At 33.1% G+C, this 27,184-nt stretch overlaps 3 protein-coding genes across 3 annotated transcripts; all 3 read right to left on the reverse strand.

Moving 5' to 3' along the window:
* Positions 1-329: 329 nt before the first annotated feature.
* Positions 330-1,476, reverse strand: LOC108805715 (60S ribosomal protein L8-1). Its single transcript, XM_018577648.2, has 2 exons — positions 982-1,476; positions 330-828 (listed from the first exon to the last, which is right to left on the reverse strand). The coding sequence occupies exons 1-2, from the start codon at positions 1,419-1,421 to the stop codon at positions 492-494; spliced, it is 777 nt and encodes a 258-aa protein (XP_018433150.1). The 5' UTR covers positions 1,422-1,476; the 3' UTR covers positions 330-491.
* A 4,659-nt stretch (positions 1,477-6,135) lies between these two features.
* LOC108809992 (protein SMALL AUXIN UP-REGULATED RNA 10) lies at positions 6,136-6,828 on the reverse strand. The gene has a single exon (XM_018582121.2). It carries the CDS (start codon positions 6,750-6,752, stop codon positions 6,429-6,431), a length of 324 nt encoding a protein of 107 aa, XP_018437623.1. The 5' UTR covers positions 6,753-6,828; the 3' UTR covers positions 6,136-6,428.
* Positions 6,829-11,500: 4,672 nt separating this feature from the next.
* LOC108808189 (uncharacterized) lies at positions 11,501-12,684 on the reverse strand. Its single transcript, XM_018580372.1, has 2 exons — positions 12,670-12,684; positions 11,501-12,559 (listed from the first exon to the last, which is right to left on the reverse strand). Exons 1-2 carry the CDS (start codon positions 12,682-12,684, stop codon positions 11,501-11,503), a joined length of 1,074 nt encoding a protein of 357 aa, XP_018435874.1.
* Between the last annotated feature and the right edge of the window lie 14,500 nt (positions 12,685-27,184).

Consider the following 27,184-nt stretch of genomic DNA (forward strand, 5'->3'; position numbering starts at 1 on the left):
AACAGTGAATATGACATAAGTAACAACATTTAGAGCATTTCTAATAGCACACTATTTTTTCTTCTAAAATAATGTGGTAGAAGTAAAGTTACTCTATTTTTATGTAAATTATAGATGAAAAATAGTGTCATTGAGATTGCTCTAAAAGAGAATTAAGTTTTTAAGTTTGTACCTAGTCTTCGACAAGTGTCATCAGAATTTTCGCTGATTAGATATTTCAGTTTGTTCTACGGCTTTTAGAATATCGTTACAAAAAGACCAAGATTCAATTAGCATCCAAACTACGACCAAAATTATGTATAGTTTAATTAGAGAACAAAACGAAAAAATGCACAAATATAATCAACACTTGCGAAATGAAAATTGTAAAGACATAATAATAACTTCGACAGAGAAGGACAAGATTATAACAAAATATTTTTGAGATTTCAGAACACAACAAGGTCCGAAAGGAAAGACAGCAAAACGCAAACAGAAATATCTTATGAAACCTAGTCGGCCTTGGCAGCAGAAGCAGCAGCTTGACCTCTGAGACGACCAGTTCTCCTAGCAGCAATAAGACCAACCTTCTGTCCCGGAGGTGCATCACGTCTAACAGTACTAGCGTGACCAATGTGCTGATGGTTACCTCCTCCATGGGGATGCTCCACTGGATTCATAGCCACACCACGAACCTTAGGCCATGAGTTCCTCTTCACACGGTATTTGTGGTACGCGTTTCCTGCCTTGAGCATCGGCTTCTCGGTCCTTCCACCACCTGCAACTTGACCAATCATGGCCCTGCACCCACTAGGAACAATCTTCTTCGAACCAGATGGCAACTTGACCCTGTATCACATTACAAGAACTCCTGATCAAGATCGATACAAAGGCAGAACCTTTGGAACCAAAACTACACATCTACACTAACCCATCAACAGATCTCAACGATTATGCCATTTTCATACATCAAAACAGTTATGTCTGAATCCGGAAACAAACCTAGTAGTGTCGTTGTCAGGGTTGTGTGAAATAACGATAGCGTAATCACCAGAAGCTCTAGCGAGCACACCACGATCACCGACATGATGCTCGACGTTACAGACAACAGCTCCTTCAGGAATAGCTCTAAGCGGGAGAACATTTCCGACAACGAGAGTGGCTTTCTTACCGCAGTACAAGAACTGCCCCGTGTACATACCCTCGGCGGCAACGAAGAGCTCCTTCTGCTTCTTGTAACGGAAAGGATGACGGAACGCGACGCGAGCTAGCGGCGCACCACGGCCAGGATCGTGGATGATCTCCGTCACGACGCCCTTGAGGTATCCATTTCTCTCGCCGTAGTCGAGGCTGCGGAACTTGGCTGGACCCTTGCGGTGGTGGGTGTGGGATTTGAAGACGGAACCTGCTCCCTTACGTTGAGCTCTGATGACACGACCCATGGATGGATGCTCGAACGGCGAAGGTTACAATTAGGGTTTGAGACAGAAGTCGAGAGTGAGAAAAAAATCACCCTTTTATTATGCAACCTGAAGTCGTTTCAACCCTAATGGGCTTGGCCTATTGGAATGAAAGCCCATAGGTTTTGTGTAAACCCATAAAAAGCCTAAATCATGAAAGGTTTATAAATCGATGGTTACTTGATTGTTGTCTCTATCAGATCAGAGGTAGATGCACTAGGCCTGGATGAATTAGATACCCATTTCGATTAGGATCCGAATTTTTTTTTGGGTTTTTAGGTTTAATCTTCTAGATTTTGTTCAAAATTTATATATTTTCGTACTGGATTTGATTAATAATACTTTGGACTCGGGTATTTTTACATATGATATTAAAATAAATATGAAATTGAGTATTTGAAATAGTTATTTACGTTTCGACTATTTATTTTGAAATACTATTTCCATCCAAATTTTTAGATTAAATTTTTCTAGTAGAGGAGTTTCAAGTTATTTTGACTTTTGGGCTTTTCGTTTATATGTTCGGTTCGGTTCTATTAAAAATATATTTTGAATTCAATATCACTCTATAGAATCTATTTTTGAGTAATTTTTACAGTTGAAATTGGATGTAAACTCAAAATTTTCAGCTTATATGTTTGATTCGGATTTGGGTTTTCGTTTTTTTGTTGTCTATGCCTAGTTTTACGCTATTAGGAAACACATTATAATTCATACGTCTATACTGCCTTTTAAAATGCATGCAAGCTTAGATAAAATATTATCAAGTTGAATTGAAGACCACATATCACCTGAACAAAACAAAGATATAAATTCAATTTCGTTTATATATATTGATAAAAAGTTTACAGAAAATCAAAACAAGATGAACAAAACATTGGATAATTGGCTATCACATTGGATAATTGCCTATGACATTGTATATACTGTATGTGTATTTTGGGTTATGTTATATAGTTCCTGTGAAGGGGCAAATTTTGTTTTATTTCTGGTTCAGCTAAGTATCTTAGATATTTGATAAATACATAGATTGATATATAAAAAGATATACTTATAAAATAAATAGGATAAATATTATCATGAAAATTTCGTTGATGTACACAATACACGGAAATGCTATCGCTACGAATCTATGTCAATAACTTATCATAATTGATGAATAAACACCAAAATAACAACAATATTTGGACAGCATGTATAATACATATATATATATATATATATATATATATATATATATATGTTCTCTCGCTTATAATGTGAGAGGTGTGATTCACACAAAGATTTGGACTTTACACCTTACACTATATATTTGTATACATATATTTGTCAACTAGAAATATGTAATATATTTATACACGTCAATGTCAAAAGGGACAATTTATAAACTCAAAATCAATTGATAGTATGGGCATACTCTCTAATAAAGCCTATAAGACGACAATAACTATGTGCGTTTGCCGGTTTGCTGTCTTGCTGAATTAGACATGAACATTTTTACAGAAGTAATTAAAAGAATGAGAGCCAAAGTGAGAAAGAGAAGAAATTGCATACTTTATGCCCATGTTCAGTTGCAACTTGCAAGTTGCTAACACCAGCGCCCAACAACAATGACTCGTTGTTCATTTTCTGGAGACCTATGAGCGATTAGTCACAGCGATCAGAGCGACCAAAATTGTCTTTTTTATTGCAGTAATTAGACCTGTGACTTTTAATTAACACCAAATACTCGATATCCAACCCGAAATGGACTGGTTCATCTCGGTTTCGTTATTTATGATTTTAGTCAATGGATATTAATATAAAAAAGTAATTAAAAACCATGGATATCCGATGGTTTTTACCTTGAATCGTTCAGTACCCGTTTAAACCAAATTCAAAACACACAGAATTGTTGTAATTACCTACATAGTATTTATATATATAAGATTACGTACTAGCCTACGTCAACTTTGTTGTATTTACCTACATAGTATACATATGATGGAATGAGATAAATTTGAATGAAGAGATAGATGTCAGACAGAGAAAGAAAAAGTCGATCACTTACACGACCTCTGCTAGGCTATCGTCCATTCGCCAGTCTAAAAACTCAGTTGATAGAATAGATAAGTGAGATCCGACCATCTTCCACACCCTCATCCACTAGGCCAACTCTAGTTTCAGATTAACTTGGAACTACTTTCTTTATTCTGGCCAAACTCACTGTTGGAAAAAAACAACCTTTGTAACAAGTGGTCAAAAGAAGAGAATATAGCGACCTTGATGAGCTGATGCAAGCTCTTACGTCCATTCCTGATAAGGAATATGATAAGGACTTTAAGAACCAACATAGCTTCATCTCAACTAAGAACATTCCCAGAACGAGATGAGAAAGAGATCATACCAATGTCTGAAATAGAGAGTGCGGTGTGGTTACCGGCTTTGCGATGCCATATATGACCACGCTTGGCTAAGCAACTTTGGGCGGTGGTTTATCGATTGCTTTCTAACTGGAATGAGAATATTCTTATATATCTATTTTTATGTGAGAATATCTAATGTAATCCTACTTGGTAACTGTTATCCTTTCTCTTTTCTTAGTTTGGGAGGATGGATTGTAGGTTAGGTTCGTTAGTAAGCAGTTATCCTGCTGTCTTTCCCACTACCCTTCTCTTTGTTCTGTCCTTTCCTCTTAATCTTTGAAGCCAACTCCGTTCCTAGTTTCACTAACCTTCTTTAGCCTCCCCCCCTTATAACGAGCAAGTAAGTATACTAGCTGAGCTAGCTGCATTTCTAGTTACTACTTAATAGCCCTAATTCACTTACAGCTATCTAAGACATTCATGGACGAAGTCACTCGACTGCAAGGAGATGGGCTGTGTAACTGCTGTTAGAACGCTTCGTTACGGATGTTGAAAAGTGAAGATTGGTTATGTGCCAGGTCATGGTAATATGCTGGATTGGATAAATGGTTGTTTCGTCGATAGCATTATCTGATGTGGGATGCATAGTAGTTGTTGTCACAATGGGGGCCCTTAAGGTGGGAATTGTCCTAAAGTAGCTATAGCATTGATTTCTCTCCTTGTTCTATTGTATGGGCGAATTATCTTAACGAAAGCCTCCCTCGTGTGAAGGTTTTCATAACTTGTGTCTATCCGCTGTTAAATGACTTTATTTAATGGAGTCCTAAGGGCAGTCTCTTTAAGAAGGGGCCATATATATTTGTTTTGATTAGCTGTCTCAGGGAAAAGAGAAAGAAAAGTACAAATACTAATCTTTCTTGAGCTAGACCTCACCTAATATGGACTCAGGAGCCAAGAGTTCCAACTATCAAATCAAAGAAGCACAAGCTCTACTGTATCTACTTGCCCGATCATTAGCTCTCTTATGGGAGTAGCTCCCCCCCCCCCCCCATTCGAGTAGGGCAAAAGAGGAGAAGTGGAGGAGAAGAGCTAGCCTGGTAACGAGGAGTCTTAATCTCAGTCTAATCGAATAAAGGCGCTAGCCAGTGTATTATAAGATAAAGGAAGATGAAGAGAATGAGGCTGGAAGGACAATATAGACGGATTCTCTTTCTATTTTCCTCAGATAGGATTATGCGGGAAAAATAATCAAAAGCAATCCTTTTTGTTGGCGCGCCTCTTTTACTACTTTCATCAATATCTAATCTATCCGCTCCTGCAAGAATTGATAAGACTTAAGATGATGTTTATTCATAACTGAGCTACTAGAGAGTTATAAAAGAAAGGGATGGTCTCGCATCTTGGTGATCCTTAGCTGCTGACTTTGCCACTAGAGTATCCGAACTAGTTGAGCACTCAGCCCAAGTCCCTTATTGGCACACAACCAGGGCCTTGCCTAGGAGTGGGTTTTTGAAGAGCAGAAAATGTGCTGGTGGAATGAATTGATAAAAAGCTCTCCATGGGAGCTTGTAATACATTTTTCGATCTAACGGGAGGGACCGATTCTATATTTTTCGATCTTGGATAAGTTCTAAACCCTAAATTATAAATACTTATCACTAAATCTTAAAAACACTAAATACTAAATCTTAAAAATGCTAAACCCTTAATCTTAAATCATAAACTCTTGAATAAATCATAACCCTAGGTTTTATGGTTTATGGTTTATCCAAGAATTTAGAGTAAAGTATTTAAATTTAGTGTTTATAGGATTTATGTTTAGTGTTTTGCTGACGGCGCTAAAAATATTTAAAATTACAGGTTTATGATTTAGGATTAAGGTTTAGTGTTTTTAAGATTTAATGTTTAGTGATTATAATTTAGAGTTTGTGATTTTTTAAAGAGTTTAGGATTTTACCAAGAGGTTAAGGTTTAGTGTTTTTCTGACGGTGTTAAAGTATTAAAAAAAAATTTGTAACTACCACTATTTTATTTTACCTTTCTATTTAAAAACATAATATATTTTGACAAATTTTATTATTTTATTTCTCTTTTTAAAAAATATTGAATTACGAAATAATAAAATATTATCGGTTGGTAAACACATGAAATTAAAACTCATATTTAATTGAACAGAAAACAATATTTGATCAATCGATGTCTAATCGTTGTTGCTGGTCATACCTAAACATGTCATATATAGCTTGTATCCACTTGATCTGCTATATTATTTGAAAAAAAAAATTAGATATGAAGAACATTTACTTGAGTAAACAAGTTTTGGATGTTTAATTTTGTATGACATGATAATATATATGGAACAATATATTTTGTGGATTAAAGATCATACAAATTTCTTGATAGACAAAAACTGGTTTATAGAAGTTAACTGGTTTATAGAAGTTAACTAGTTACACATATGATGATCACCAGTCAACCTTTCACGTTGAGTTGAGGGGAAAAAAAGTCTCCCACATACCCAATACCAACCATTACAAAGTCTTACAAAGAAAAAGAAAACAATCGGATTGATTCTTCTTATGATCATTCCAAAAAAAACACATCCCGTAGCTATTAATCAGATTTCTTGGAATTCGATCGAATTTTATCTTAGCATGGAGATGAGAGACTTGAAGAACACTTCATCACAGGGTATTATTAGACCCATATTATGCTCAAAACCAAACTCTTCCTCGGCTAGTCGGAGCAACGTTTGAAACTCAGAGTGTTCGAGCCACGAGATGGGAACGACGTACCGACTTCGGTCTGGTCCAACGTAAACCGGAAAATGACCTTTTGGCACGTCTTGTGGAAAACCATCTTCTTGATTATAGTAGCAACTGTGGACGTTCTTCTTCTTCCCTAGACTTGAGCACCTCTTTAGGATTTGCTTGATCGATGCTGCTTGAGTTGACCTCTTTATGGCCATTATTTTATTTAAAATCTATTCTTCTTTTTTTTTTATAACTTGGGGTTTGTTTGAAGAAATGTTATGGATGTTAGACGTCCCTGTAAACGTATTTATATGGAGTATGGACAGTTTGGATGGCATAAATTACTAAAGAAAATAAATTAAATAAATATATAGATACAGTACATTACTGATTACTAGCTTTTATAATTTGGTGAGTATGCTATATAGATAATAATAAACTGTGTTTGATTACTGCTGACGTTGGCCAAATAGTGACTATATTATAGGTATTAATTATTAAATGTATACTCAAACATTTACATATATAGATATGCATTAAGATAAATGCAAAGACTACACCTTTCTACTTTGTTACTTAATTATGAACTTGAAAAAATTAGTGACTAGGTTACTATATAGATTTGACGTAAAAGAAGCATATTTATACAGTTATGTATATATTACACGTGCGGTGATTTAAACTGGGATAAAAATCAATGAAAAAACACTTGTACCAACAAAAAATCAATAAACATGTTCTAATCCTAGTGTTCTTGCTTAAGAACTAATCGAACCAGAGAGAGAGATTGGATGCTTTTGTTTGTGAAAGAATGAGATGTCTTATTCATAAGCAAACAAAGGTTCTTCTTATATAGGTTGGAGTTGGCTGCCTATTATACAAATGGGAGCAATGTGGGACTTTCTTAACTTAAGTTAAGAAGTCGGCCACTTAACAATAAAAGGAGAAACAAGGCCCAATCCATTAACACATGGTTGGTTTAATAAATCTCGGTTTAGTACAATCTCGGTTAAATGTAACCTCGACCATCTGGTTATGAGCAATCTTTAAACCATCTGGTTTACAACACTCCCCCTGAATGCCATAACCGTCTAGAGCTTATAATGCGTTTGAAATACTGCCTCGTTAAAACCTTTCCATAGTAAACCCAAAACCCAATGTGGTAAAAAAGGGAACCCATGGATAGGAAAAAGAGTACATCCACATTACTCCCCCTGAAGTGAATATCACTGAAGGTCTCTCAGTGATCGCATACCAATCTGCTGCATAAGCTTCCTGAGCTTGCATGTTGGTAATGCCTTAGTGAAGAGGTCGGCTGAGTTCTCGCTTGATCTGACTTGGAGTACCTTGACCTCTCCTTCTTTTTGAAGGTCGTGGGTGAAGAAGAACTTGGGGAGAACATGCTTAATCTTGTCACCCTTGATGTATCCATCTTTGAGCTGAGCTATGCATGCCGCATTGTCTTCATAAAGAACGGTCGGCTCGTCTTTACCATCCGTGATTCCACATGCTGTCTGAATATGGTGTGTCATGAGTCTCAGCCAGACACATTCTCTGCTTGCTTCATGGATTGCCAATATCTCCGAGTGATTGGATGATGTGGCTGATATGATCTGCTTGACTGATCTCCATGAAATGGCCGTACCTCCATATGTGAAAACATAGCCGGTCTGGGACTTAGCACTGTGTGGATCGGACTGGTAACCTGCGTCAGCAAAACCAACCAAATCTTCTTTGTTTTGGTTAGCATAAAATAAACCTACATCCTTAGTTCCTTGTAGGTATCTTAGAATGTGTTTGATCCCATTCCAATGCCTCATGGTCGGACATGAACTAAATCTGGACAATAGGCTCACAGTAAAACAGATGTCCGGCCTAGTATGTGTAGTCAAGTACATCAAGGCGCCAATGGCACTGAGGTAAGGATACTCTGGACCAAGGACCTCTTCATCCTCGGCCTTAGGTCTAAACGGGTCAGTGTCTAGACCAAGGGATCTTACAACCATAGGACTACTAAGTGGATGACACTTATCCATGTTAAACCTTTTAAGAACCTTTTCAGTATAGGTCTTTTGATGCAGAAGGATTCCATCCTTAAGATGTTCAATCTGTAGTCCCAAGCAAAACTTGGTTTTTCCCAAATCTTTCATCTCAAATTCTTTCTTGAGATATTCAACTGTTTGGGAAATCTCTTTGGCCGTTCCAAGTATGTTTAGATCATCAACATACACGGCTATGATCACATAGCCTTGGCCGCATTTCTTAATGAATATACATGGGCTTACTTGATCATTCTTGTAGCATTCTTTCAGTAAGTACTCACTCAATCTGTTGTACCACATACGACCAGATTGTTTCAATCCGTACAATGCTTTGTTAAGCTTGATGCAATGCTGTTCTCGAGAACCTTTAGCATCCTTAGGTATTTCAATACCTTCTGGTACTTTCATGTATATGTCATTGTCCAGTGGTCCATAAAGGTATGCGGTTACTACATCCATTAACCGTAAATCAAGATTTTCTCTTATGGCCAGACTTATAAGGAATCTGAATGTTGTTGCATCCACCACGGGAGAATAAGTCTCCTCATAATCGATTCCTGGTCTCTGTGAGAATCCTTGTGCAACAAGTCGGGCCTTATACCTCACGACTTTACCATTCTCATTTCTCTTTCTCACAAAGACTCATTTGTAACCCACTGGTTTTAGATTGTGTGGTGTTAGGAGTATTGATCCAAAAACACCTCTCTTCTTGAAAGAGTTTAACTCCACGTTTATGGCTTCTTTCCACTTAAGCCAATCTTTTCTTTGCATGCATTCATAAATAGACGTGGGTTCTAGATCCTCATCATTTTCAATGATCTCAAGTGCTACATGATATGCAAAAATATCATCCATGTCGACATATTTTCTGTTTCATTGTTTTCCAGACATGACATAGTTTATAGAGATCTCTTCATTGTCAGGTGGTTCAGGACCCTGAGTTTTGGCGTCCCAAATCTCATTAGGCCCCTTAGCAACCGTGCCAATGTTCATGTCTGAGGATGCTGGTACGGCCGGCCCATGTCCGGACGTTGGCTCGTCCATGTCTCGGTCCTTTTGGACGGACGGATCGACCACATCGACCAGCTCCTTCGCCCCCTCGCCCACGGTCTGTTTAGTAACTTTCTTACTTATGCAGGGGTTCTTATCTTTGGAACCAATTGGTCTACCACGTTTCAGACGTGTCTTAGACTATGTAGCAACTTGATTTTGTCCCTTGTGGACATCAATTCTTATTGGTGCATTAGCAGCTGGTATATATGACTTGGTCATTCTATTTGGGTCAACAAAGGAATCTGGCAATTTATTAGCTAGCTCTTGAAGATGTATAATCTTCTGAACTTCAAGATCACAGACTTGAGTTCGAGGATCTTGCCATGCTTGGGATGTATGATTCCATGTAATTTCTTTTACCAGCTTGCTATTATTTCCTCCCAATGTTGGATATTCAGATTCCACAAAATGGCAATCTGCATACCTGACCTTAAATAAATCACCCGTGGTTGGCTCGAGGTATTTTATAATTGAGGGAGAATCATATCCAACATATATTCCCATCCTTCTCTGAGCTCCCATCTTTGTTCTTTGTGGTGGAGCTATTGGATAATAAACAGCACATCCAAAAGACTTAAGATGGGAGATGTCTGGCTCTCGACCCATGAGGAGCTGGGATGGTGAATATGTATGCTCACTAGATGGTCTGATGCGTATTAATTCCGCAGCATGTAATACTGCATGTCCCTAAGCTGTGACTGGAAGATTACTTTTCATGAGTAAAGGTCTAGCAATCATCTGAATCCTTTTGATAAAGGACTCGGCTAGGCCGTTCTGTGTATGGACATGTGCCACGGAGTGTTCAACTGTCACCCCCATGGACATACAGTATTCATAAAAGGCTTGGGAAGTGAATTCACCAGCATTATCAAGACGTATAGTCTTCAAAGGAAAGTCTGGAAAATGTGCTTTCAATCTGATGATTTGAGCAAGAAGTGTAGCTAAGGCTAGATTCCGTGTGGATAATAGACACACATGGGACCATCTTGTGGACGCATCAATGAGTACCTTGAAGTACCTAAACGTCCCACTTGGTGGGTGTATTGGTCCACAGATGTCACCTTGTATTCTTTCCAGAAAACCTATGGTTTCCTTTGTCAATTTGACTGGTGATGGTTAGACTTGGAGTTTTCCTTGTGCACAAGGTACACATGTATGGATCTTAGGAACAACTCGTCTACCTTTAAGGTTATGACCATTAGAATTTAGGATAAGTCTACGCATCATAGATGTTCCTGGATGCCCTAGCCGGTCGTGCCACAAAGCGAAGTTATCCTTGAACTCTTTGCTTATTGTTATAGCATTGGCTTCGACCGCACTGATCTGAGCATGGTAAAGACCAGTGGATAAAGCTGGTATCATTTCCAAAACCTTCTTATGGTCTTGGTCGAGCTCAAAGATGTTTAAGAACTCTTTGGCTCCTTCTCCACTCGTTTGAATATGAAGACCATTCTTGCGAATGTCTTTAAAGCTCAACATGCTTCTTTTAGAGTTTGGAGAATACAATGCTTCATCTATTTCTAGATGTGTCCTATTTGGTAACAAGACATAAGCTTGGCCGTGGCCTTTGATTAGTGATGATACACCAGCTATTGTGCTCACATTGGCATCTTTCAATGTTAGATTAACAAAGAATTTCTTATCTTTAAGAATCGTGTGGCTTGTTCCACTATCAACCACAAGTGTATCCATACTTGCTTTCATTCTAGACAATATAATCTGAATCATTCATATTATTATTGTAAGTGAAAGTAAAACATAGTGTATTCTTAAAAAAAATAAAACATAGAATGCAAAAGCACAAAAAAAAATTCTCAAAAGCCTAAAACACCAAAAACATCCAAACACAAATCGTTTGATGTATCGCATTAACCAACTGGGTCATCATTCAGCATACTCAGTATGTCTGAAGTCTCAAATTCCATGAGGTCATCATTGTCATGATCAAAATCGTCCTCTTCATCCTTGTACACCATGTGTGCTTCCGGATTCTTGCCCTTAAGACTCTCCTGATAGAGGTCGACCAGATGCTTGGCTGTGCGGCAATTCTTTGCCCAATGATTCATCATTCCGCATCTATGGCAAGGTGAGCTTGCAGGATTCTGTGGCTTTGAAGAAGTCCCATTGCCTCTGCCTTTACCTTGTCCATTATTGGACTGGGTTGGACGGTCATAAGGGGTGTTACGCCCTTTGCTGTTGCCACCTTGTCCACGTCCTCGCCCATGACCTTTACGGCCACGTCCTCTTCCATATGAGGATCCGCGGCCCTTATGGTCATACCGGACATGGTTGGCTTCAGCACCATCATTAGGCTCATTTGAGGTATGATTTGCCTCAGGGACATGCTTAGATCCAGGTGGTCTAAGCTCACTGTTCTTCAAGAGCAGCTCGTTGTTCTGTTCTGCAAGTAATAGACATGAGATGAGCTCACTATAGGTCTTAAAACCTTTCTGTCTGTATTGTTGCTGAAGCAACATATTGCTTGAGGACATTGTCTGGAAAGTCTTTTCCAACAACTGCTTATCAGTTACAGTCTCGCCGCATAGCCTCAGTTTTGAGACTATTTTAAACATGGCTGAGTTGTACTCATTCACAGACTTAAAGTCTTGAATCCTGATATGAATCCACTCATAGGTGGCACCCGGAAGAATCAAGGTCTTCTGGTGATCATATCTCATCTGAAGCTCTTTCCATAACTCGTATGGATCACTCACTGTGAGGTACTGAGCTTTTAAGCTCTCCTCAATGTGATGACGGATGAGCATGAGGGTTTTAGAGTTCTCTTTCTTAGTAGCTTTGTTCTGAGGAACGATACAATGCTCTAGGCCTTTGGCTCCAAGAGAAATCTCGACATCTAGTGCCCATTGTAGGTAATTGTCACCCCTCACAGTTAGAGGTGCAAAATCCAAATTTACGATTTTGGCCATCTGAAACAAAGATCAGATTGTTTAGGTCTTTTAGAAAATTTTATTTTCTTATAATTCATCCATCAACTTGTTTGAAAATAAGATGGATAAGAGCATGGTCTTGGTCGTACCTTGGGTACACTCATTGACTCATGCGGCCTGTGGGCTAGTTGTACCGGAAGGTACACATCATCGACCAATACGGTCTGTGGTCTAGTCGTACCGGAAGGTACACATCATTGACCATGGTCTACTCGTACTGCTATGTACGTATCATTGACCTTATTGTCTAGCCATACTAAGTAGTATGGATCATTGACTAAAAATTCAAGATCTAACCACACAATGGTGTGGATCATTGATAAAAGAATGTGGAAACATTAGACTAATTTTGTTTTAGACATATAGCGTATCATCCTTTAATAAGGGGTATCACTTGTTGTCTTATACAAAATGAAAGTCATGTTATGACATGCTTAAAATTTTCTTAGGATTTAAAGTTTCTTTTAATCTGATTTTAACTTTTAAGGATTAGATTTTAAAAATTCAAAACAGATTTTAAGTTTTAGTTAAACATAGACTTATGTTTTGTTTAAACATATAGTGTATCATCCTTAAAAGGGGTATCGCTTGTTGTCTTATACAAAACTAAAGTTATGGAGGCTTTTAGGGTTTTAGATCCGAAATTTTAGGGTTTAGGTTAAAATTTCGGATCTGATCAAATATGATCTAATAGAGTTTATAAGTTTTAGTAAAATCGATTTAGAAGTTTTAAACAAGAACTAGATTAACTTAATCAAATCAGAAACCTTTAAAAAAATCGGATTCAAACCTAAAATTGAAACCGAAATAAAAACTTGAGCCGCAAGTAAAATTAGGGTTTTGAGATCTAACCTTTTACTTTGCCGATTTTTCTCCTTGGTTCCTTTCTTAGAAACCCTAATCAATCAACAAAGAAAGAATTCAAAGTATGATTAGTTTAAGATCTAAGGAACAATTGAATGTAAAAGATCTTAGAGAGAGAAGTGGTTGGCGGCTAGGGTTTATGATATCTCCTAGTTTGGTTGATCTTGGAGCATAATCGTGCTGATAACGTGTTCTAATCTTAGTGTTCTTGCTTAAGAACTAATCGAACCAGAGAGAGAGAGAGAGAGATCAGATGCTTTTGTTTGTGAAGGAATAAGATGTCTTATTCATAAGCAAACAAAGGCTCTCCTTATTTAGGTTGGAGTTGGCTGCCTATTACACAAATGGGAGCAATGTGGGATTTTCTTAACTTAAGTTAAAAAGTCGGCCACTTAACAATAAAAGGAGAAACAAGGCCCAATCCATTAACACATGGTTGGTTTAATAAATCTCGGTTTAGTACAATCTCGGTTAAGTGTAACCTCGACCATTTGGTTATGAGCAATCCTTAAATCATCTGGTTTACAACAAAATACACGTAAACACGTGTTTTTTAGTAGAGCATTTATAGATAAATAGTGATGGTAACTCCAATTAGTCATGTGACATTGCAAAGCATATACACGGATCCAAGTTCAAGTTTCAGTAACATGGCGAATATTTTGTATATATATATATATATATATATATGTATATATATATCTTGATATCTTATATTAGACCGAAGCAATTTAAGTTATCACATGAATATAGATTTCCTGTTTGTATTCAAATTAGTTATATTTTGATTTCCTGTTCTTGTGAAAGCAAAATCATGTGGGATGTAGGAGGCAAGGACTAACAAACATCGAGGACAGAGCCAACAAGGACTAGAGAGATATAATTAAATTAGTGAAAGAATGTATACAAAACAAAATTGGGTAGGACTATAACATTGCCCTACAATGTTTCCCATTTGCCTTTACATGCTTAAGACAAATGTCCATTTTGTTTCTCTTACTTCTAATACCGTATACATCATATGAACGAGACCGTGGCCTGTTATATTTCTTTATAGATATAAGATATATATGTACAATATTGCGGACGAAATAAGAGTTTCGTAAGTTGTACGCTACAACTTGTAGCAAAAGTACGTACTTACGATGATAAATATATAAGGGGTCGACACAAAAAGATATCGCAAAACCTGTCTTGGTTTCTCATACGTACACACGTTTATTTTTGCAGAAAACTTTGTATGTTGTTTTGCTACAACTGACCACCATTGAAACATACTCACATACATAATTCCATTTCTCTCAATAAAAATATAAAGATGAACATGTTTTGTTTGTAATAATGTCTTCTAGATCTATGACATACTCAAAATCTTTGAAGTTACCATTTTTACGTTTTGCAAAAATGGTCAATGATATATTTACAGTAAAATGAATTTTGTTCTAAACGTATATGAAGAAATTTCTGAGTCATGCACAAATCTTTTTAAACTTCATATCTAACATTTTTTATTATATTATGTTGTCCACTTTGAATATATGTGACAAAACTTATATATACAGTATTTGTTTGTAGATTCTTTTTTTTTTTGAATGTATCATAGTAATCAAAATTATACATCATTTTATACTACATAATTTTTGTCTGAACTCCAAATATATATATGATTTGGATTGAGCTCTCAATTTTTTTTTTCTTTAAACTATGGACCACAAACTTTTGGTTTTTAATCTCCTGCGAAATCTTTCACACATTCCGTCAATATCTTCCATAAATTTTCTAGCAGAAGAATATCATCAACCAAAAACAGTAGAAATACATGAGATTAATAGTCATTAAAGTACTGTATATAGATGCATATGTCAATCATATTCACAACTCTGGTAACCAATCTTTACCATATAAAAGTCAAAACGTGTGTGACATTACTTATACCGTATAGTAATTTTCTATTGCTATATAAACTTCTCCTTGCATGCTTTCACAAACTCGTGTCCAAATTATATTTTGTTTTGTGCTATCACTTAAAGACCCAAACTATATTTTGTTTGATGTACAAAGCAATGGATTTTTATATTTATCTGTATCAAATGGAGGAATTTGTATGCACTTTTATTTAACAAATTCTAATAACTGTTATTAGTGTTAAAAAAAACTAATAATAACTGTTATTAATATTTAACTAGACACCAAAATCTATACGCATAATACATACCTAAAATGGCAAGCATAAATGATATTTATATGTCCCCATGTGAGAATTATATCAATGATTAGGCTCGAACCTAATCTTTTGTGAATTTATCCTCGAAATAGAGGCTTTGCGTTCACATACTTCTTCCCCGTCCTCAATTATTTTCTTAATCAAAATCAACTTCTTCATCGTTTCTGTTTTTTTTCTTACCTTTTTATTTGATCATAATCAAATCATAGTCTTAGATTTCACCTTCGATTTATAGTAGCCTAATCAATATATCTATACACGTAAAGCGAATTCTATATGTCAAATCTACAACAAACAATTAAAATTAAATTCCGTATGTTTATCATATTAGTTATTGGTGAGGAATAAAATTATAGAATACCATCAAATTGCGAAGATACTAGCTAGCGTGAAGTTTCATCCAGAACTTCTTAGACTTATAAATTATAATATACATCGAATGTTCAACCATTCATAACATTTATATTTTACAGAAATAATTATACTCTTTACATATTCCATGAACATGTTAGAAGTATTAAACAAAGCAATCCTAGTTACTACTCAAACCAGTTTTTTTGGGTGCAAACTCAAACCAGTTTTTTATACGCTATTCCTCTTTATTAAAAGTTTTCTTATTTGTATGATGATGTTGACTAATATAATATGGTTTAGTTAATAGCTAGATTGTAGCCTATCTGAATGAAAGGGCGATAGAAAATGAATCACTCTTAGTCAAATCTTCGTAAGAAAAGGAAACACTGAATAAACATCAAAAGAATAAACAAATTAATAAAAACTAAAGTCAAAAGGATGGGTGGTGTTGGATCAATGGGCGGACAGTGAGATGATGGTGGAACAATGACACTTGGCTGACTATAAATGGGACACTTGTTGTGGTTATAACTCGGAGACAATATCAATTCATTCTTCCTTGATAGGCCTGGTCAAATTATCCGGATCCGAAGATCCGAACCGGTAATTATCCGAAAAATGGGATCTCGGATCGGGTTCGGTTCTAGAAAAATACCCGGTCGGATGAGGTTTTAAAATTGGTCGGGTACTGGATTGGTTCCGGGTATATCTGAGATCCGTACGGGTATCCGAGAAATCCGAGATCCGTATGGATATCCAAAAAATCCGAGATCCGTACGGGTATCCGAGATATAAAATTTAATATGCATCACTAGCGAATCGAATCATGAACCTCATCCTACACTTACCACATCATGTGACACTACACCAATGCATCATATAGTATTTATATATTTTAAAGTTTATATCTATATATATAATAAATTTATAAATATTAATCGGATCCGTTAATTTTTTGGTTACTTCGGATATAACCGGATCCGACAGGTACCGAACCGTATCCGAACCGAAATTTTAAATTATCCGATCGATACCATTTTCACTAGTTCCGAAATATCCGAAATCCGAAACATCCGACCTGGATCCGAACCGGTAATCCGAATGCCCATGCCTATTCCTTGACATCAACCGAAAGCCCCAACACACCTTTTTTTTTGATCAAAGCCCCAACCCACCTTCTTCTGTTAATGATAGTCTTCTAATTTTCTCTTCTCACCCAATGATTCATATTGTAATATCTTTTTCCATTTACTGCGTTTTAAGAAAAACTTAGCATCTAAATATCTTGTAATATATAAAAAATTTCTTGTAAATTAGTTATATAAAAATACAAGCTAGAACGACAAATGTGTTCAAAACTATTTCTTTCAATTTCTCTTATTTTTCTTCTTCTTCATTGTAACCTTTTTAATAGCAAACTACTCAGTAAAAATCATTGATGTCGATGTCTTTACATGGTTGACAAAGAAAAATATATAGTGTTATACTGTCATGTTTGGGGGGGGGGGGGGGGAAGATAAGCTTATATAATTTATATTATAGGCGGTTGATTTTAATTTACAAACTCATGAAACTGAACATAGTATCAAACTCCCCCTGGTGCGACCTAGAGGTTGATTTGTTTGTATTTTTTGAAATAGTTTTCGGTTTTTGTTTTTTTTTTCAAGAACCAATTTACACTCAATCAAGATTTTGAAAAAATAGAATCCCTAAAATATAGGGAAACTAGTTTTTCCAAATAACTATCTTTAAGCATAAAAACCAAAAGCCAAATTTTCATGGTTTTTCCTAAACTTACGATGGTTTAATTTTCAATTTTTTTATTTAAATTGTTTTTATAATATTTATGCATTAATATAAGAAAAAATAAATTTAATAAATACTATAAACAAATAACGTTTAATAAGAATCATTTGATTACTATTAGTACTATTCATTAAAATTCGTGATGCAATAATTTAGTAATTTTTATTTTCTTCAAAAACAGGTAGTTAACTTCTATCGTTTGTTGTCAAAAAAAAAAAAAAATTCTATCGTTAAACCTTTTGAAAAACATCTGGCTAAAAATTATTAATCAAACTTAATAAATGAGAAAAGATAAAAAAAATTTTAAATTAAGAATTAAAAATATATTTAAATAAATATATACAGCTTTCCAAAATTTTTAAAATATATTTAAAATATTTAAATAATAAACTAACTATTCTACTGTTTAATATGTGTGGAATTGAACAGTACTTTTTAATCTAACTATTTATATTTTTGTTTATAATATTTCAATTATAGAATATTTTTAAAATATAAATAAAATTTTATTGAAAATATTAATTATGTATTGTCTTTTTAAACTGAACTAATTATGTATTTTATATATATATGAATTGTGGTACATCTATTTAGTTTCCATTATTTTCTATTTTAACATAATTTTATTAGATAAATAAATGTATTTTAAGTGGTAGTATTTTCTACTATTTGTTGTTTTCAGTTATAAGTAATATTTCCTATTAATTTTAATTTCAACATAAATATAATTAATAAAATATAATCAAATTAAAAACTTAAAAATCATTATTCAAGTTTTTTTCTCTTAGAAATTAAAACTACAGCAAAAAGCCAAAAACCAAAAGTTAAAAGGGAGATTCATACTTTTTGCAATTTTGGACATATTTTATCCTTGTTTTATGAGAAAATAGTAAGTAGAATTTTAAAATTATAAAAAATATTAAAACTGTAGGAAACATAAGTATGACAATATATAGTTTAAATTTTTTTAAAAAAAATTCGAATCATATTTTATTTTATCTTCTAGCTACAGTTAGAATACTCATTCTGGTAGTATACTTAGTTTATAATTCAGATTCTAAGTTTAAAACATTAATATATCCAGGCTATATACCGTAATAGAACCTTTCTTCTATACCCTGACAAAGATAGAATCAGTTAAGTTATAATCAAGAAAGATGTCTTTGGTGTACATTCAGCTAGAAAACGAGATATATCCACAACTATGTCACAGAGCTCCGCTACATTACGTGTCATAACCTGTTATGTCTTTTACCTTATATGACGCCTGGAGGTAGAATACAGTTTTCACCTATTATATGGTGTTCTGTGTAGGTACTATGCGTATTCTAGGCAAATCGTGAAAATATGGAAACTTCCATTTTCGGTTACAGAAGCTTCCTAAATCTAAACTAAATCTAAACTAAATCTACCCTAAATCTTTCAAAAGATATTTTCTCCTAAAATCACGTTCTTCTCCTCTTCCCACAATCTTTCTTTCTCATAGTTTGCGTTTCTCTCTTCTTCATCCACAAAATCATCTCTTCACTCCATCAATACATCATACATCATGGTTCTAATCTATGTTAAATCTGGGGAATAGATGTCTGATTGCAGTGAAGAGTGGAGTTTCGTGGTAGAGAAAGCAAGGGGTGGTCGAATGGTAACATTAGAAACTACTACTCCATTGGTGGTGGTCAAGAGGATCGTGTGTGAGGATTATGGGGTGGTATAGAAAATGGTATAAGACATGTCCAATTTCAAAAGCAACTAGAATTCGAACCCGCGCATCCGCGCGAATCTGTTTATATATAATATAAAATAAATTATAAAATATATGCTTTATATCAGTTATGTATAATATTATTTTATATTTATATTTGATAAAATTTGTTTTGATGAATTAAATCATATATCAACCACTTATTTTTGTATGTTTATTTAAAAATGTAAAAACATACTAAAATTTTATTTTAAACTTTAATTTTATATAAATTAGAAATTCTCAAATAAGATGACAAAAAAAAGAAATGCTCAAATACTTTTCTGAATACGTAATATATATTTAAATTATAAAAATTTGAACCGAAAAACTTTCTAAAAAAATATAAAGGATTCCATGTTTTTCTATATGAACGATTGAATGAATTTGTTTTCTCTCAAATAATATGAAGGATTCCATGTTTTTCTATATGAACGATTGAATGAATTTCATATATCATATTTGGCATTGGTATAGTTGTGTCATATATGATTTGGAAAACCATACACAAATGTTACGAACAAACCAAAATAAATAATAGGAGCATAATACGTAGTTACGGTAAATTTCGATATCATACATTTGAATGATAACTACATCAATACATGCATATCGACCTAATGATAACTAAATAAATACATGCATATCAACCTTTTATTTATATTAGCTTTCCTTTAAATGTATATACGTATAACAAATATTTCCATTAGTATTCTCTTATTAAACTATAACAAAATTAACTTCCTAGATCCTAGCAACCAAATATTCACTCGAAAGCAAACATGATATATATTATAACAGAATTTTAAGGGATGTTATATTTATTTCTAATAAAATATTAATATGTTCAAAACTTAAATGACAACATTTTGAAGTAGATAAAAAGTAGGAGTCTAAATTAATAGAATAGATATACATTACAATCAGACAACATACATTACAATCAGAAAACATCTACTCTACTGAATTCTAATATTTCTCAGACCAATATACATTACAATCGGACAACATCTACTCTACATGAACACATACACAATCGGGCAGCAAATGATATAAGTTATCAAGACTCAAATTTCCTCTTTTCCACTGAATTCTAAAATTTCTCAGAGCAAGATACATTACAATCGGACAACAACTACAGTCTAAGATGTCAAAACCCGAATTATCCCCCTTTCCAAAACCCTAAATCGTTTTGATACAAATACAATCAAATACAAATACAATCGGACAACAACTAGTCTAAAATGATTAATCAAGTCAAAAATGCCAATTTCAGTTTAAGGAAGATGAGAAATTAGGTTTACAAAAAGTTAGGGTTAAATGAATCAATAGACGAAATCGAATATCTTGTGTGAAGAGACGTGAGATTTTGATGAAACTGATGGAAGAACACTTCGATTTCGTAACCGTCCGACGAAACTCCTAGGGTAAGAACACAGAAGATTTTCGTTGCTTAGTGTGTGAGAACGAAGAAGAGGATAACGATAACGAGGATAGAGTGATAATGAGCCGACGAACCCGATGAATCACAAAGGGTTTACTCCAAGAAAGAGTGCATCGCCATTGATGGAGTGGAGAGCTTCGGCGGAGAAGACAGAGTGAAAAGGGTAAAGCGAAATACCCTAGTTACTTTTAACTTTCTTTATGTTTTTTCTTTTTTTTCTAATAAATCTAATTTTTAATCAATATCGATTACTAAAATGTATTATAAAAAATCATATTAGTCTATTTTTGAAGGGTATTCTGGTATTTACAAGAATTAAAATCCTAGTTTCCAAAAAAATACATTAGAAATCCTGGTGTGACAAATCCTAATTCAAAGTGTCCTAAAAATCTAATTTTCCCAAGTTAAAAACCAAAACTCACCATTCGTGTTTTCGCAAAAACTAAAATCTACTGCAAAATCAAAAACTAAAAATTAAAAAACAAAATCTAAAAAATAAATCCAAAAGCCAAAAATTAAAATTTAAAAACCATCAAAACAATCATCACCCTAATGTTTGGATTTACTGATTCAACTAATTAAAAGTAATCGTGAAAATATATGCTATAAATTCTATTTTGGAAATTTGGAGATACTAAGAAAGTTACTTTAATCTATATTACTAAAAATGAAGTACATATTTCAAATCAAAATAATAATTTAAAATTGACTTATATCAAAGATTGATTCAAAATGATACATATATTCAAAATTTTATTTTTTACTAAAATATTTTCCAATAACCATTATAAAAAAGGTTTTCAATATATATAATAAAAATACAATAAAAAGCCCAATTTCAAACACCAACTTAAATTATGGTTTTTATATTTCACACTGAGTTTTAAAATATAACATATGTAATTATTTATATGATGATATGTATAAAATACTATTAATTTTATGATTAATTTTATGGTGGTAGATATAAAATACGATTAATTATATGATAACATATATAGATATATAATAATGACATGAAAATAAATAACAACGTATTTTTAAAAAATATATCCGTGTGGACGCAAAGATCAAAGTCTAGTCTATACTATTAAAACAGAAGGCCCTTTTTTGAGGTGTCCATCTGTTTTAACAATATTTACAGAGATGTGCCACTGATTTTATTTTAAAACAATGTTTTTATTTATCTTATATTCAACGCTTTTCTTTTTAATGCACCTTTTAAAAAAAAAAAAGGTGTTTCCCTTTTTTCCTGTAACTAAACAAGTGTATGCAATACATTGATGGACCATTGTGTATGCAATCTTAAACCATCGGGACAATTTCCTGAATGTACCATTTTTTTATGAAACTTATATCATCATGTCCCATCAACACTGATGCTTCAACATTTAAGCTTTGGCATTTTGATCTATACATTCTTCAACTGTGAAATCCATTCAGTTCACTTTTATTAAAGTATTATTTAGTTAAAATCGATTGCAATCTTATCAACACACATCCTGCTCTATTCAAAATTATACATAATAATGTGACAAAAAATGTTCAGTCACTTTATATATACCGAAGCTATTAAATTTAAGATGTGTGGAGACGAACCCTAAACCCCAAATACAATCATGTTTAATTTATTCATTATTTTTTTTTATTTTTTTTAATTAACACAGCAGCCTAATTATATGGATAATCACTAAACAAAAAGATTTCGGCCAACTGTTCAATATACTCGGCCAACGTATACAATTTGCAGATCTTTGTAAATCACAAACCAAAAAAAATATTTACTAGAAAATAAAAGGCTAATATTTAGGCAACTATTATATATTTTCTAAAGTCCCGTAAATTTAGTATAAGAAACAAAATCTTTACTATTTTTATACTTAACAATAACGAATAATCTAAATCATAAATACCCAGCCAATCATATATTCCCATATCTTCAACGTGACAATAACATAAAATCAAAACAAGAAAGCGTGAATTTGGTAACTGAAATATCGATAATAATATACCAGAAAATCTAATGTTTCATAACTTGAATAAACTTGGTTGTCAAGATAATAGATTTTCCTAAACTCACGGCCTCTATTTTATAACTAAATTGAATGAGAATATTCTAAACCTGATGCCTTTACTTTTCTTTTATATATTGACGATCTACAATCAAACAAGACACGCCATCTAGACTCAAAGCTTCATTTCTCATATAATGTCTTCTAAGAAAAAGATGATGTACCTAGATGAAAGTAGGCCATGGAAAAGAACTTGGTTTATTGAAACCAAAGTCATTTGGTGAAACTTTAGGGATCATATTTGCAGACAGAAAGGTAAATAAGTGCTGCCACATTTTTAAGTTTTTGGTTTAAGCTTTTTTTACTGAGATTATGATTTATGTATTATTTTAATGTAATTTGTTTCAGGGGATCAAAATTCATGCTATTTGTAGGAATAACTATTTGAAATCTTTGGGGAATCAATGTATTGTTTGGCGAATGGAAGACTATTGAAAACTTAAACAAGATGAGTTTTGGTTTTATATGCAGGAGTTCGAATCTATTCCAACTGACACGATTTGGTTAATGGAAGTGGCTGTTGATTTGGAAAAGAGTGATGGAAGGACTAAGATTCAGGACACAAGATGCCATAAAAAATAAAAATAGGTCCCATAAGGGATGGTTTGTGATTTTTTGTTGGATTTAAAAATACATCATTGGCTTTTAAATACGAGACCCAAACTGGTGTATTCTGGTATATATCCTTCGAGTGTCTCTGGTATATCTTGTAAAATATGCAGAATGCAGGTTTCCAAGAGATCAGAAGACTATTGGAGGACACACGCATCAAAATGCTTTAGCTGGACTATATCTATAAGTGTATATCCTATTTAGTTTGGACGATGTTCAACAGCGTACGTAATTTTGTATGCAGTTTCCATTATGTGAAGGAGATGTATGGTATTTTGAATATTTTATCTATACTATTAAAACAGAAGACTTTTTTTTTAGGTGCTCTTCTGTTTCAATAATATTTACGGATTTCTACCACTTGAATATTTCAAACCTATGATTTATATTAAATTTTGTATTTTCCTAATTTATTTTTATTTAACCAACAGAAATTCTTCTTATTTAAACAACAACACCTACATTTAATTAATTATGCTTTTCCTATCACTATATACGAGGATTATCCTCCATCATCCTCCCTCCAAAAAAAAGACGTGACATGTTACAATCATTTTTTTCTTTGAACCTAACCAAAACGTCTCTCGAGTTGCCAATTTGTTTAGGCTTTGAAATCATTCTTTTCTGTATCACTTTTTTTTTTGTAAACTTCTGTATCACATTTTTTTACAGGTAACATAGATTTTTTCAGTAAAAAAAAGATAGTTTTTTACTTTTGCCATGATCACCATTTTTGATGGATTCTAAAGAAACGCTCTCCTTAGGTGGAGAGGAGTAGAGTAGAAGATGTAAATGAGGGTAAGACCAAGGTGGATCATACCTGACACGTTTTTTTTTTGAAACTGAAAATGGATCATGACTGTTACAGGTATGATTTGCATAGATAGTCTGTTTTAATTTTTAAACGTCGTAGTTTGTAAACCTTTTTTCTAACAGACTTATTTTTTATTTTAGCTGTTTAAATATATATTAACATTTCTAATAACATTTTTACAATTGAAATATGAGACTTTATTTTGAGGTCATCTTAGTTTGTTTTAGTATTTACAAATGTGCCACTGGAATATATTAAACATCAGAAATTTAAATTGCTTACAATATCTTTACAAGACCTTTAGAATACTTTAACAAAATAATCAATACTATTAAAATTGGATCATGACCAGTTGATAAAGGTTATGTCCACATTAAAATATAACTACATCTAAAATATAACTGAATGACATAACTAAATACAACTGCATCTAGAAAACGTAAATAACCACCTTCTGTTTTAAAAAAACGAAACCACCTTCTACAGCCACTTATAAACTCCAATTTTATGGGCTATGTATAAGGCAACAAACAACAAATATCAAACTCATATTTGGTACATACATATACCAAATTTAAATTTATGATCTACAAAGTATATTTTTGGAAGTAAGTTTAAGATTACTAAAACCATTTAAGTTGCTATTATTATGGAATTATTATTTATAAAAATATATACTTATGAAGAGACCAGTTATAGTCAATATGTGACCTCACCACCCATCCATACATAGTGTTCTCCGCTTAATTGTTACCCTAGACGGTGAAAATTATGGATTTTAGTTTAACCGGTTTTAAATAGGTTATTCGAAAAAAAATATTTACTAAATGTGATTTTACTTAAAGTTAGTGAAGAACATATCAACCCATTTGTAAATATATTTAACAGAATATATTAAAAAAAAATTCTTAAGACATTTTTAAAAAAAAAATTGGTTTTCGGTGCGGGTTAGATTTGATATTGGTTTTTGGATATAACATTTTAAGAACCTTTCAAGTATATAGATCAAGTCTAACAGAGCACGAGACTTTGATTTTCGAGTAGATTCCAAATCAGATTCTTTGGGTATGAAACATTCTTGACTAATTATGTTAGGAAACTACTAAAAAATATAATATGTTGCAAACTTTAAGAATAAAGTTTCAAAATAATCTCTTATATGCATATGGCACAAATATATATCTATACAACTTGACATATTTAATATATTTACCAAAAATTTACTAAATTAAATTAATATTAAATACAAATATTATTAAAAATAACAGAAATATAAAATTAAATTTCTCAAAAAAAGTAAAACAAAAAATATACCCGCCCTCTTAAAGGGCGGGTCAGAATCTAGTATATATTAAAACATGAGGCAATGTGGTTAAAATTGTCATATAAAAACCTAGGAATGTCAAAATATAAAGGGTATAAATCATGAAAAATAGTGCAAGATAAAAGTGGTGCAAGATAACTCTGAAAAAAAAATGCATACAAAAGAGTTACTTGATGAAATGAATGTTGATGTTGAGAAAAAAATCGAAACAAAATGCATACAAAAAGAGTCAGTCCGATTATTGCAAATGTTCAATGACATGTGTCCATTACTCATTGAAGATCATATTTGATCACTATTATCTTATCCTGTTTTTCAAAATCATCTCGAGGTTGATCTGCGCATCTGTGCTTTTATGTTTTATATATTAGTATTTGATCTCTATAATTAATGTTAAATATTTTAGATATGTTGTCATATAACTAATTGTATTCAAAAAACTCGAATCGGATCGAGTAATATAATTATTTTGGTACAAATATTTAAACATGTTTCAAATACATTGGTTATTTAGTTTTTTTAAGGTTTCTATATATCAGAACCGAACTCATCCTGATAAGGGAGGACCCAACTCAAAACCCGCCCATAAATTTATAATATTCGAGCAGGATCTAACTTAAAAGCTCAATACCCGAAAAACTGATGCATACCTGAATAAGTATAAAATGTTCATACCTAACTGATTTTGTAAACAAATAAAAAAACTATTTGTTAACTATTTTGAATTATTGCCATAAGCAAATTCATTTAAACATATCAAATTATTATGATTTTTTTATCAGCAACATAAGCAGACTCATATAGACAACTGAATTAGTAGCTTCGCATCCATATGGATGAAAAATGACAATTGCTTTCTTGCACTGCATGCTAGACTTCCACCCTTTGAATTATGTGTTTGTGGTTAACATGTCAAATTATTATGATTAACATGTAAAATAAATGTTGTTGATTTTGTTTTTGGTAAAAATAATTAATGAATTAGTTAGAAAAAATCAAAACCTGCCCATAAATTTATAATAAGCAGGACCTAACTTAAAAACCCAATACCAGAAAAAACTAACTGATCCATACCTGAATAAGTATAAAATGTTCATACCTAACTGATTTTGTAAACAAATAAAAAAACTATTTGTTAACTATTTTGAATTATTGTCAGGAGTAAATTCATTTAAACCTATCAAATTATTATGATTTTTTATTAGCAACATAAGCGGACTCATATAGACAACCGAATTAGTATATCCGCATCCATATGGATGACATATGACAATTGCTTTCTTGCACTGCATGATAGACTGTCCGCCCTTAAATTATATGTTTGTGGTTAACATGTCAAATTATTATGA

The sequence above is a fragment of the Raphanus sativus genome, chromosome 6 (assembly GCF_000801105.2).
Source record: "Raphanus sativus cultivar WK10039 chromosome 6, ASM80110v3, whole genome shotgun sequence".
NCBI classification, from domain to species: domain Eukaryota; kingdom Viridiplantae; phylum Streptophyta; class Magnoliopsida; order Brassicales; family Brassicaceae; genus Raphanus; species Raphanus sativus.